The 13,328-nt window shown below is 45.9% G+C and overlaps 1 protein-coding gene across 3 annotated transcripts in view; it reads left to right on the forward strand.

Moving 5' to 3' along the window:
- The window catches only part of SREBF2 (sterol regulatory element binding transcription factor 2), a 93,321-nt gene that overhangs the window by 22,081 nt on the left and 57,912 nt on the right, over positions 1–13,328 (forward strand). For 2 of the 3 annotated variants that reach the window (XM_073586641.1, XM_073586642.1), the window contains exons 2-3: positions 2,760–3,134; positions 4,753–4,952. In XM_073586641.1, coding sequence (XP_073442742.1) covers positions 2,760–3,134; positions 4,753–4,952 — 575 coding nt within the window. Of the gene's footprint in view, positions 1–2,759; positions 3,135–4,752; positions 4,953–10,253; positions 10,484–13,328 lie in introns of those variants that run through there. The other variant, XM_073586643.1, reaches the window with a different exon arrangement.

The following is a 13,328-nucleotide window of genomic DNA, read 5'->3' on the forward strand; positions in this document are numbered from 1 at the left end:
GAAGCTGTGACTGCCCTTCCTCCTCCATACAGAGCCGTCATGTGATTACAATGTATATGGAGGAAGCAGGAGCCACCGTATTATAGGAGACCGAAATGGCCACTATGCAACTGGGGGCTGAACATGCCAACCCCAGTTACAAGGGAAATATAGATGAAAGTACAAATATTTCAACATTTAAATGCTTGAACAAAATGTAAAATAAAGGTACAAAATAAATAAAAAATCCAATATATAAAAGTATTTGTTGCAGAGTGGGAGCAAATCTATTATATAATCTTCTAATTCTGTCTGTCTGTAACGGAAAACCCGTGTCGCTGATTGTTTGTGCCCGGTAGCTTCTGTAACTCGGTAATATAGCCACAACCAACTCTGCACTGATAAGTCAGCTGCAGATGTCTTCACAATGAAGGAGGGCGAGCACGGGCAGCGATGACGTCACCAGCAGGGGAGGAGAAGCCAGAGAGCAGGAGAAATCAGCGGTCCCGGAGCAGATCTTCCAGGGTGGTGTGCCCTATGAATGCGAAGTTAAAACCAACTCCTGACTCCTCAGCACAAAAGGGGCAGCTCCAAGGAAGGCAGCAGAGGATGTTCCGATACAATTTGAGCACCGACACGGATATCGCTGACAGCAATGATGTCACCAGCTTGGGAGGAGAAGCCGGGGAGCAGGAGGAGACAGCGGTCTGCAGCAAGATCTTCTAGGGCAGTGTGCCCGGTGAAAAAAAAGTCCAAAATAGATCCAAAATAATCGTCTAATTCTGTCTCTGTAATGGAAATCCCGCGTCGCTGATTGGTCGCGACCAGTCAGCGACAGGTGCAGTCCGGCCTCGAATTGGCGCGGAATTCGATCGACGCATGCCACCCCTACTGTCGGGAGATCTGCGGCGCTAGCCGCTGATCTCCCGACGGTTGCTGCGGGTCATCTGCCACACGGAGGTCAGCGGCGAAGCAGCCGGGAGATGACCGGTGCTAGCCTGATTGGTCGCGCCCAATTAGCGACAGGTGCAGTCAGCCCGCGAATTACCGCGGGATTTGAACCACACTTTTCTGATTGGTCGCGCCTGGCGACTTTACCTGGAAAATCCTGTGTATTCATTGCATTATTCTTAAATCTTCATAAATAAACTACATACATATTCTAGAATACCCGATGCGTTAGAATCGGGCCACCATCTAGTTTATTATAAATGTATTGTAGAAATTCTTTGTGGACATAAAACAAATGTGGAAAAACAGCCACTTATTTCCCTTGTTTTTCCACTAATATCGCCCAAAATCAACAAACAAAAAAAAAAATGATGGTGACATGAAAATTAATCACAATATATCAGGAAAAAATACGCAAATAATACTTGAATATCTGAACAAGTAAGAATTTTCCTTATCTTTAAACCACATGTACAAAAACCCCCTAAGATGTGAGTGGTCGGGAGTGGAGGTGAATAGCTTGGTGATATTTGCACTAATGAGGAATATGCAGTAACTAGATGGTGGCCTGATGCTATCGCATTGGGAGGGCGGTAACGTCACGACGGGGGCAGGCTTTGCAGCATTGAGAATCTCCCAACCCCCCCCCCCCCCCCCATGTGCTCACCCACCTATCCACTCTCTCTTTCCCCATGTGATGAATTCTCCCGTCTGTGCTCTCTTCTTTGACCTGTCTACCCCATGTGCTATCCCCCTTGTCTGCTGTCTCTCCTTCCTGTGCTGTGTTCTCCCCTCATGTCCTGTCCCATTTGAGCTGTCTCCCCCTTGTGCTCTGTCTCTCTCACCCCTGTGTCTGACTGTGTACAGAACATACCACAGCTCCTGGGTAGGGGAGGAAGCAAGAGACAATACTGACATTACAGCAGGAGATCGCAGAGGATTCATTTTGTGAGGTAAAATATTGTTTAAAAACAGTGAGTGAAATATTTTACCTCACAAAATGAATCCTCTGTGATCCCCTGCTGTAATGTCAGTATTGTCTTTTGCTTCCTTCCCTGCCCAGGAGATATAGTATGCTCCGTATACGGTCAGACACAGACAATTTTTCAAATGAACTTTCGTTCGTGGGAAAACCCCTTTAATATGACCTGCTTCCTCTGCCTGTAGACACGTCGCGCATCTGCTGCCGGGATCAGCCGAATGATTCACTGCGCCTGCGTGGAATTCGCGCAGTGCAACGGTGTTCCGCTGGTGGTACCGCACAAGAGGCTGCGTGCGTGGTGCGTGCGGCGTATAGTGTGTGTGGTGCGACGGTGTTCCGCTGGTGGTACCGCACAAGAGGCTGCGTGAGTGGTGCGTGCGGCGTATAGTGTGTGTGGTGCGACGGTGTTCCGCTGGTGGTCCCGACAATAGGTTGGTACAAGCAGCAGTTTCCATGTTGAGACACCCATCAGTTGGGTGTCCTAATATGGCGGTCGGTGAACTTCCTCCGCTTGGATTTCTGGGATACGGTGACAACTGGACAGAACAGGAAATGAAAACAATGCAAGACAATTATATTGTTTGAGATGGAAATTCTCCTTTCTGCTAGTGTCTGGTCTCAGATGCAGCAGTACCTGGATTTTGGCCGATAATGGCCCGTATGAATGTAGTCTGTATATTATCAGGACTATGTGTGTCCTCCTGTCCGGGTCTGTGTGCACCATAGACAAGTAATGTACAAGCAGGTCTGAGTTGTCTATAAAGTATAGCAGGTCTGCATTTTCTTTAATATCATTCTCCGTTTCTTTTGCTGTGTGCTAAGAATAAAATCTTCTCTTTCCTTGCAGAAATGCTCCAGTTTGTTAGTAATCAGGTTGGGGAGTTTCCAGACCTGTTTGAAGATCAGTTATGTTCGAGCTACCAAGGAGGCCCTGGGATGGACACTGGTTTAGCCAAGATGTATAGCCAGGCCCAGAATTTCCAGACCCCGACACCACAGCCTCAGACGCCACAGGCAGTAGGGCCTGTCAAAAGTTCAGTCCAGAGCCCCCCTCAGAGGACCACGCCTGTTCTTCAGCCTCGCCCCGTGATACAGACCCCTCCACAGCATCAGCTGCAGCAGCAGACGGTCATGCTGACCCCAACGTTTAGTACTGCCCCCCAGACTCGAATTATACAGCAACCGCTCATCTACCAAAATGCTGGCACTACAAGTTTTCAAGGTAAGACCTATATCTAATGTATAAACTGTCTATAATGGGCACAAACAAGGTGTTATTACGTGGTAAAAAATAAGTTTCCCTAATTGTTAAGCTGCATTAATATGTCAGATGTGTTGTGATTGGAGATGAGCAAGTTTGTTCTAGGAGATTTGAATGCTCCTCAAAGTTCACAAAGCCTTTGGATACTCCTGGATCTCACATATTTGCAGTTCACTTTGTGTAAGGTGAGTAAATAGAAGCCACGTGGCCACCGGTTTGATAAATTATTGTAAACGGGGAAAGTGTTTAAAACAAAACTGCTCACCATTTTCACCACCTTCCAGTCCATCACATGGTGTGGCCTCCTTTGTTTTCCAGCATTCCCAGCACTCTTGATCTTCCCTACATGCAGCATGGTGGCTCAGTGGGTAGCACTGTTGCTTGACAGTACTGGAGTCCTGGGTTCAAATCCCACCAAGTACATCATATGTAAGGAAAACCTAAAATAAAAGCAAAATAATACCCTGTATCAATAAATAAATAGCAACAGTGCATGAAAATAACATAGGGTACTTAGTTAATATAATTTTGATTTAAAAAAAAAAAAAAAAAAAAAGTGAAAGCCTTCCCACCGCATCAAGGTGACCTTATATTTGGGATGGTGCTAAACTATAGTATTAGAACCTTACGATATGTCAAGTGACGTAATGTGAAAGAAATGGGAGGCCACACCCACTTATATTCCAATTCATCTTTTTAGGTTTTTGTTTGTGTTTTTGTATTCTGTTCAAATTAGGGCGTGGCCTCCCTTTTCCTTGTACTGGACATTACATTCATGTAGTTTCCCTTGGCTGGGTGTCCATTAGCAGAGCTCAGTCCTTCTCAACCTTTATTCACATTATGTCACTTGACATATGGCAATGTTTTAATAGTATAGGCTAGGACCTTTGCTTCCCGAATAGGATCACCGTGACGCGGTGGGATGACTTTCTTTTTTTTAAATAAAATAATGTAAACTAAGTACCCTATGTTATTTTCATGCACTATTGCTGTTTATTTACTACTGCAGGGTATTTGCTTGTTTTGATTTTATCTTGAGTTTTATGTGTTTAGTGGCCAGTGTGAAAATGCGCCTGCATGCTACATGCGCACCAACTTATTTTCTAGGTAATTTCTTAAGTTTTTTTTTTTTTTGCATATTCTCCCTTTGTTTGTGTGGGTTTCCTCCGGTTTCTTCCGACACCCCCAAAGACATTCTGATAGTGATTCTAGATTGTGAGCCCCAATGGGGACAGCGCTGATAATGTCTATAAAACGCTGCAGAATATGATGACGTTAAAACAAAATAAAATAGATGATGCTTGCCGAGTGGAGTCGGAAGGTAGAGGGTGAAGTGGCAAGATGTGAGTGTTTTTTTTTTTTTCTTTACAGTATGTTGGCTGCGGTCTGGAGAGTTGTCAGAACATAATAAGGAACAATCAATTTTCATGGAGTAACTTCAATGTTTTCCTTGCAAAATTGAGGCAATTTTCTGAATTGCATTTCATCAGATCTGCTCATTTCTAGTTGTGATGTATGAAGACGCAGTAAATGTTGGTAACCTTCACCTCCATCCTGATGGGTTTGTTCATGTTCTCAGTGCTACAGCCTCAAATGTCAAGTTTGATGACAACTCAACAAATGCAACCGGTGACCATCCAGCAACAGTTGCAGACTGTCCAGGCCCAGAGGGTCCTCACACAGACCGCCAATGGGACCATCCAGACCCTGAGTCCTGCCACACAAGGCACCATCCAGACACTGACTCAAGCTGTTACACCACAAGTGCAACAAGTTCCTGTAAGTCTCTGCTTTAAGAATAGTTGTTGGTGATACACATTGTCATTGTGCATTGTACTTTACAGCCTGCATCTGTAAAATGTAAAGACTAGTGATGAGCGAGTATACTCGTTGCTCGGGTTTTCCCAAACATGCTTGGGTGTTCGAGTATTTCTATGTGGTCGGAGATTTAGTTTGTCGACGCAGCTGCATGACTTGCGGCTGCTAGACAGCCTGAATATATGTGAGGAATGCCTGTTTGTTAGGGAATCCTCACATGTATTCAGGCTGTTTAGCAGCCGCACATCTTGCAGCTGCGGTGACAGAAACTAAATCTCCAAGCACGCCAAAATACTCAGAGGACACCCGAGCAACGAGTATACTCGCTCAATACTAGTAAAGACTACAAAGAAGGGGCTAATAATAATAATAATCTTTATCTATATAGCGCCAACATATTCCGCAGCGCTTTACAGTTTAACAGTTTCAAAATACAAGTCATAAGTAACAACGTTAACAATACAGTAATTAAAGTAACATAAGACGACCCTGCTCGTGAGAGCTTACAAACTACAATGAGGTGGGGAGATACAAAGTACAGGTGTGTATTTACATTGATGTATTTACAATGATGGTCCAGCCATCTTGAGAAGGTGGGGGACAGAGATAGTGAATGGGCTACATACTCACACTTGTACATAAAATAACTGATTAGTGAACGTGATAGGCTGCTCTGAATAGATGTATTTTGAGAGAGCGCCTAAAACTGTGCAAAGTGTGGATAGTCCTAATTTCTTGTGGTAGAGCATTCCAGAGGATTGGCACAGCGCGGGAAAATTCTTGGAGTCGGGAGTGGGAGGTGCGGATTAGTGCAGAGGTTAGTCGAAAGTCTTTTGCAGAGCGCAGCGGTCAGCTAGGCCGATAGACAGAAATGAGGGAGGAGATGTAGGGGGTGCCGCACCGTGGAGAGCTTTGTGGGTGAGAACAAGTACTTTGAATTGGACCCTATAATGAATGGGCAGCCAATGTAAGGACTGGCGAAGAGCGGATGCGTCCGAGTACCGATTAGCCAGGTAGATGACCCTGGCTGCTGCATTAAGTATGGACTGGAGAGGGGAAAGTCGAGTAGCGGGGAGGCCAATTAATAGAGCGTTGCAGTAATCCTGGCGGGAGTGGATCAATGCTACAGTGAGGGTTTTTGTTGTTTCCATGGTGAGAAAAGGGCAAATTCTGGAGATGTTCTTTAGGTGTAAGCGGCAAGAGCGGACAAGACATTGTATATGGGATGTGAAGGAGAGGTTGGTGTCAAACGTAACACCCAGACAGCGTGCCTGCTGCCTGGGTGTTATTATGGTGCCACCCATGGAGAGGGAAATGTCAGATTTAGGAAGGTTAGTAGATGGCAGGAGCAGAAGGAAGTTCAGTTTTTGAGAGGTTAAGTTTCAGATAGAGAGCGGACATGACAATGGAGACTGCGGACAGACAGTCACTGGCGTTCTGTAGTACAGCGGGGGTAAGGTCGGGGGAAGACGTATATGGTTGTGTGTCATCAGCATTAAGATGGTACTGAAAGCCAAATCTGTTGATGGTCTGTCCAATTGGGGCCGTGTAGAGAGAGAAAAGAAGGGGGCCAAGGACTGAGCCCTGAGGTACCCCGACAGCGAGAGGAAGAGGAGATAACGTGGAGCCAGCAAACAAAACACTGAAGGAGCGGTCAGAGAGATAGGAAGAGAACCAGGAGAGACCAGTGTCCTTAATGCCTAGTGACTGGAGCCTATGGAGTAGGAGATGGTGGTCAACAGTGTCGAAAGCTGCAGAAAGGTCGAGAAGAATGAGCAGAGAGTGTTCACCGTTACATTTTGCTGTCAGAAGGTCATTGGTCACTTTGATGTGTGCAGTTTCAGTCGAATGTAGGGGTCGGAAGCCAGACTGTGAAGGGTCTAGGAGGGAGTGAGTGGAGAGGTAACGGGTAAGGCGGCAGTAGACTAGGTGCTTCAAGAGTTTACCGATGAAGGGGAGATTGGAGACTGGTCTGTAGTTGTTTGTGCAGGATGGGTCGAGAGCGGGTTTCTTTAGTAATGGAGTAACAATGGCGTGTTTGAAGGAGGATGGGAAAATGCTAGAGGAGAGGGAGAGATTAAAGATTGTAGTTAGGTGAGTTGTGATGTGGAGAGAGACTGGAGGAGATGTGAGGGAATGGGGTCGGTAGTGCATGTAGTCGGATGAGAAGAAGAGAGGAGTCTGGAGACTACTTCTTCTGCGATGGGATCAAATGTGGAAAGTGAGCCAGGGGAGATGCAGGAAGGGATGGGAGTCACAGGACTTGGTGGTTGGGAGCAGATTTCCTGACGGATATTATCTATTTTTTCTGTAAAGTGGGAGGGGCAGGTCATTAGCACAAATGTCTGTGATTGGGGATTGTGCTTTTGGCCTGAGGAGGGAGTGAAAAGTGTCAAAAAGTTTCTTGGGGTTGTTGGCTCGTGAGGAGATTAGGGTGGTGAAGTAGGTCTGTTTGGCGAGGTGAAGGGCAGCGTTATAGGTTCTACAAATACATCAAGTACATAAATCAAATACAAAAAAAACTAGCAATTAATTAAATGCAATCTGTCTTCATTGTTATTTACTATATAACCGAAGATGTAGAGACAGAGTCCCTGATTCCAGCGGTGTATCATTAACTGGGTTCCTAAAGGGGTTGTCTGCTAGTAGGACAACCCCTTCTTAAACTAAATGTTCGGTCCTGATAAAATAACAAAGCATATACTCACCTCCTGTGTTGGCACTCGCGTTCCAGGGCTGTGATGTGATAAGATAATCCTTAAATCGTCCCACCATGGGGAAATTCAGAGCATTACAGCAGCAAGGCAGGAACAAGTACAGATACAGATGCATAAAGGAATTACATTGACAGTAGGTAGGTACATATACGAAAAAAAAAAAAAAAGATATAACCGGACTATCACAAGTTTGGATCTATCAGTTCTCTGTTTGGGTCGTTCTCCGTTTTGGACAGTGCCGGTTATACAGCCTAACTGCAGCAGGAAGGAAGGACTTTCGATAGCGCTCCCTCTCACATTTAGGATGAAGTAGCCGGTCACTGACAGTACTGCACATCTTTGTCACGGTCTCATGCATGGGATGGGAATCATTCTGCACATGTAGCTCACCTTGGCCAGTATCCTCCTGTCAACTGGGTCAAGGGGGCATCCCAGGACAGAGCTGGCCCTTCTAATCAGTTTGTCCAGCCTATTCCTGTCCCTGGTTGATATGCCACTACCCCAGCACGCCACACCAAGTGGTGGAATGATGCATGATGCCCGGCGCCCAATGAGCGCTGGCGTCACTGTCTCCACCTTCGGACAAACTGAACATGAAGAGAAAGTCCGGGCTACTGCCGATCCCTGGCTTCCTCTTCGTGTTCAGTATGTCTGAAGGCAGAAACAGTGATGCCAGCGCTGACTGGTCGCTAGAGTCACATGTCACCGCATCCCAGCCCGAGGAGTGCGAGTGCCGACATCGCGAGAACAGAGCTGGCACGGGAGGGGAGAACAGGCTTTATTATTTTATCGGGGCCGAACAGTTAGTTTAAGAAGGGGTTGTCCTAGTAGTTGACAACCCCTTTAATGTATTTTCGATAAAATCGAGTTTTGTCAGCAGGAAATTATAACTAGAGGACTATTTGTCTTGTGCCATGCAGCCCTCCTGCTCTGTTTAACCCCGCCTCCATCACTGATTGGCTGCTTTCTGCCTATGCACAGTATAGAAAGAAAGTGTCCAATCAGTGGGGGGGGGGGTATCCAAAGCTCAGCATTCTGAGAACTGGATTATCCTAAGCAGAGAAAACTGGATTTGTATCAAAAGTGCATCAACCAGCCCAGTAAGTGACACATCGCTGGAATCGAGGTCTCTTCCCCTACATTGTGATGCTCTCAGATAGGGTAGCAAAAACCTTGTGACAGATCCCCTTTAACCCCTTCATGACATATCACATGTCTTGTATCCCACTTTGATCTGGGTTCCGTCGCTGAACCCACATCTGTTCCGGCACATGACATCTGATTTGTTCAGCTGTCATGTCCCCCTAACAACCGCGTGTGTAATTGCGAACCACCTGCAGCTATTAACTTGTTAAATGCCGCTGTCAGTCTCTGACTGCGGCTTTTAACATGTTCCCAGCAGATGTGCGTCACTAACCCAACTCATTGGCGCCCTTGTCAAATGATCGTGGTTCGCAGATAGGTTGGCATAACAACTGGGGGTCTGCAGGAGACCCCCGTGGTTCTCATTGCTGATCTACTATGAGCGCTGTGCTGTGACCGGATTTCATTACAGATGAACATTTCTGCCCTGTTATGTTTAGCACAAACGATCAGAAGATTGCAGCTTTAAGTCTCCTAAGTAAAAAGTGTACAAAAAAAGTTTTAAAAAAATTTAAAAGTTCAAATCGCCCCCCCTTTTGCCTCATTTAAAATAAAACAATAAATATCAAAAATGCACACTTTTGGTACCCTGCCAAAGAACAAATGAATCAATACATTTCCAAAGGTTCGATAAAATAGCGTATCAAATTGTATTACTTAACAATTATGGACAATAGTAAAAACATACCATGCTGTTTAGCAATGCCATGTAAGGAAACTGTTTTCCATATTAATCAATTGAGGTTAGCAGATAGAGGGTACATAGAGTAATCACAAATGGCTATCATGTGGTCTATAAATGTCCATGAAAAAATAGAATACATATCACCACTGTAAAAGAAATGGACCTGTGTCCAGCCAACACTTTAAAAGGGTAATAGAAAAGGTACAGTAGTAATAGAAGTATCACTGTCACTCAAGCACAGACAAAAAGTCATTTATGAAGGGCAAAAAGATACAAATGTGCTAGGCCTATTGATTGTATCACACACATTCGTATACAGCCATTTAAGACCAACAAATTGCAACTACAGGCATGACCAAGGCTGACCAAACGTAATTAAATGTATAGTATCTTACCCATGTCTCTGAGTGTCATCCAACTGCCCCGATGCACGTTTCACAAATGCTTCTTCAGGGGCTGGATCTCCTATTCTATTACCCTTTTTGAAGTGTTGGCTGGACATGGGTACAAATATTTCTTTTACAGTGGTGATAAATATTTAAATTTTTTTTCATGGATATTTTAAGGCTGCATGACCACGTGACTTTATTACTTTTTTGATTACTTTATGTACCCTTTTGTTGTCTCCCTCTTTTTTGGCTCTATCTGCTAAACTCAATTTTTCAATGTGGAAAACCGTTTCTATACATGGCATTACTAAATAAACATGGTTTGTTTTTACTATTGTTCACTATTGTTCACTAATAAAATTTGATGTGCTATTTTATCGAACCTTTTAGGCTGTGTGCCCATGTTGTGTTTTTAAGCGTTTCCGCCAATTTTTTTATTTTTATTTTTTATTTCCCCCCACCACCGCTGAAACTCTTAAAAAACGCATTCCAATGCACGCCTGGGAACGGAACACATCGGGAGCACCGCTAAGGACATCGGGGGCCGTCAGAAGAGGAGTATATCCCTATTTTTTATATTATTTTTAACATTCTATCTTTTACTATTGATGCTGCATAGTCATCATTTCCGCAACTCCCTGCCGTGGATAAAACGCATGCGGAATTTGAAGCATCGCTTGGAAAAGTGATTGACAGGTTGGTCACACTTGTCAAGCAAAGTGTGACCAACTTTTTTCCACATATTTGTTATCACCAAGTTCAGAAATTTCCAATCTATCAAAATCTAAAAATGAATTAATCCCATCCGTCAACATTGTAACAAGAAAAAAATGAAAACGGCAGAACTATTTTTTTTTTTCTTTTGCCACAACATTGCTATAACGGGCAATCAAAATCTTGTATCTACCCCGAATAGTATCAATAAAAACATCAACTCGGTGTGCAAAAAATAAGCCCTCACTCAGCCGAGGTCCTAAAAAATGGAAGCGCTATGGGTCTCGGAAAATGGCGCCATTTTTTTTTGTTTTGTTTAAAAACTTTGGTGTTTTTTTCACCACTTAAATAAAAATCCATAAATGTTTGGGATCTGCAAACTTGTAATGACCTGGAGAATCACAATGGGAGGTCCGTCTTAGCATTTAGTGAGTATAGTACAAAAAAAAACAATTGTGGAATTGCACTTTGTTTTGCAATTGCACTGCAGTTGGAATTTTTTCCCCCCGTTTTTGGTAAAATCAATGGTGTGGTTCAAAAGTAGAATTCTTCCCACTAAAAAACAAGCTCTCACACGCCATATTCACCGAAAAATAAAAAAAAATTATGACTGGAAAGAAGGGGAGGAAAAAAATAAAACGGAAAATGACCCAGTTGTGAAGGTGTTAACAAAAGGAAAAAACCCAGCCATTTTTTTGTTTCCTCACTGTAGAATGCTTTTCATTAATCTGGTGAGTGGTTTAGAGAAAAGATATAGCTTTTAAAAAGAAGGCTGGCAGGGGTGGGCAATTAATTTTGCCATGGGGCCGCATTAGAAATTGGGATGGCGTCAGAGGGCCCGACTAATATAATTAACTCATTTGTACCCAATCTTTATTTAATGATGAGATGATGAACTGAAACCAGCTTGTGATTGTTCACTTTAATTGTTAGCTTTAACAGTGTTAAAGTTAACTCTACCCAGAGTCCCAGACCCTGGCCCGACCCAAACGCCCGGTCCAGACCCAAACGCCCGGTCCAGACCCAAACGCCCGGTCCAGACCCAAACGCCCGGTCCAGACCCAAACGCCCGGTCCAGACCCAAACGCCCGGTCCAGACCCAAACGCCCGGTCCAGACCCAAACGCCCGGTCCAGACCCAAACGCCCGGTCCAGACCCAAACGCCCGGTCCAGACCCAAACGCCCGGTCCAGACCCATTAATGCTAGCCTTACGTTGCACCACAGTGTCACTGGTCTGCTTGCAGCAGTATAGATCACACCACGCCTCCACGCCCGCACGTTTTAGCACAGAGTTGGAGGCGTGGTATGATGTATACTGCTGCAAGCAGACTCCACCAACAGCATCTACGCAGCCCTCTCAGACCACGCCCCCCCTCCAGCCTCGACCAGTCAGCGCTGCAGGTCTGGTGTGTGGGAGGTGTGCTGGAGGCAATGTTTCTGTACCGCTCTCAGGAGGTCGGGGTCCGCTCCGCTCACTGCCGCGTCTGCCAGGACTCCTCTGCTTTCCTCATGAATGATTCATGAGGAAAGCAGGAACCGGAGAAGTCCCGGACCCCTCCGCGGGCCGGTCACAGACAGTGGGCGGGCCGGATGCGGCCAGGGGGCCGCCCCTTGCCCAGGTCTGAGCTAAGGTATGAGTATAAATCTAGTAAGAAATAGAAGGTCCCTCTAATTTGTCCTCCAGGTACTGTCCATCAGTTGTAGGGGGGCAGCTGGTAACTCCTTCCCCTGGTCCATGGGGTAATGGGTTCATGCCTGTTTTAATTTAAGAATATCTTCATGAGGAGATCGTAACCAATATCAATCCTTGTGTATAAGCCGAGGCACCTAATTTTGCCACGGAAAACTGGGAAAACGTATTGACTCAATTATAAGCAGGTATGCATTGTCCCTGCATCCCCGTCCTGGTATGCATGGCCTCCCCATCCCCGTCGTGGTATGCATGGCCTCCTCCTCATCCCCGTCGGGGTATGCATGGCCTCCTCCTCATCCCCGTCGGGGTATGCATGGCCTCCTCCTCATCCCCGTCGGGGTATGCATGGCCTCCTCCTCATCCCCGTCGGGGTATGCATGGCCTCCTCCTCATCCCCGTCGGGGTATGCATGGCCTCCTCCTCATCCCCGTCGGGGTATGCATGGCCTCCTCCTCATCCCCGTCGGGGTATGCATGGCCTCCTCCTCATCCCCGTCGGGGTATGCATGGCCTCCTCCTCATCCCCGTCGGGGTATGCATGGCCTCCTCCTCATCCCCGTCGGGGTATGCATGGCCTCCTCCTCATCCCCGTCGGGGTATGCATGGCCTCCTCCTCATCCCCGTCGGGGTAGGCATGGCCGCCTCCTCATCCCCGTCGGGGTATGCATGGCCGCCTCCTCATCCATATCCTGGTATGCATGCTGCCCCCCCCTTGAGAAAATCATTAAAAAAAACCTCCTACTTACCTTCCCTGCACGCCCTCGCAGGGTCCAGTTTCGGTATCCAGCAGCTCCTGCGGCCGGGTGATCACATGACCCCGCTCATTAAGGTAATGAATATTCACCTCTCTCCGATCACTGGGACATGTGATCACTCGGCCGCAGGAGCTGCTGTAAACCAGAACAAGAGATGGCACGCAGGGAAGGTTAAGTAGGAGGTTTTTTTTATTTATTTTTTTTATTTACAGCTTCTGGAAGCCGGCATCTCCGCCTGTAA

Source organism: Dendrobates tinctorius, unplaced genomic scaffold, assembly GCF_039654945.1.
Source record: "Dendrobates tinctorius isolate UK_male_01 unplaced genomic scaffold, ASM3965494v1 ptg000094l, whole genome shotgun sequence".
Lineage (NCBI taxonomy): Eukaryota > Metazoa > Chordata > Amphibia > Anura > Dendrobatidae > Dendrobates > Dendrobates tinctorius.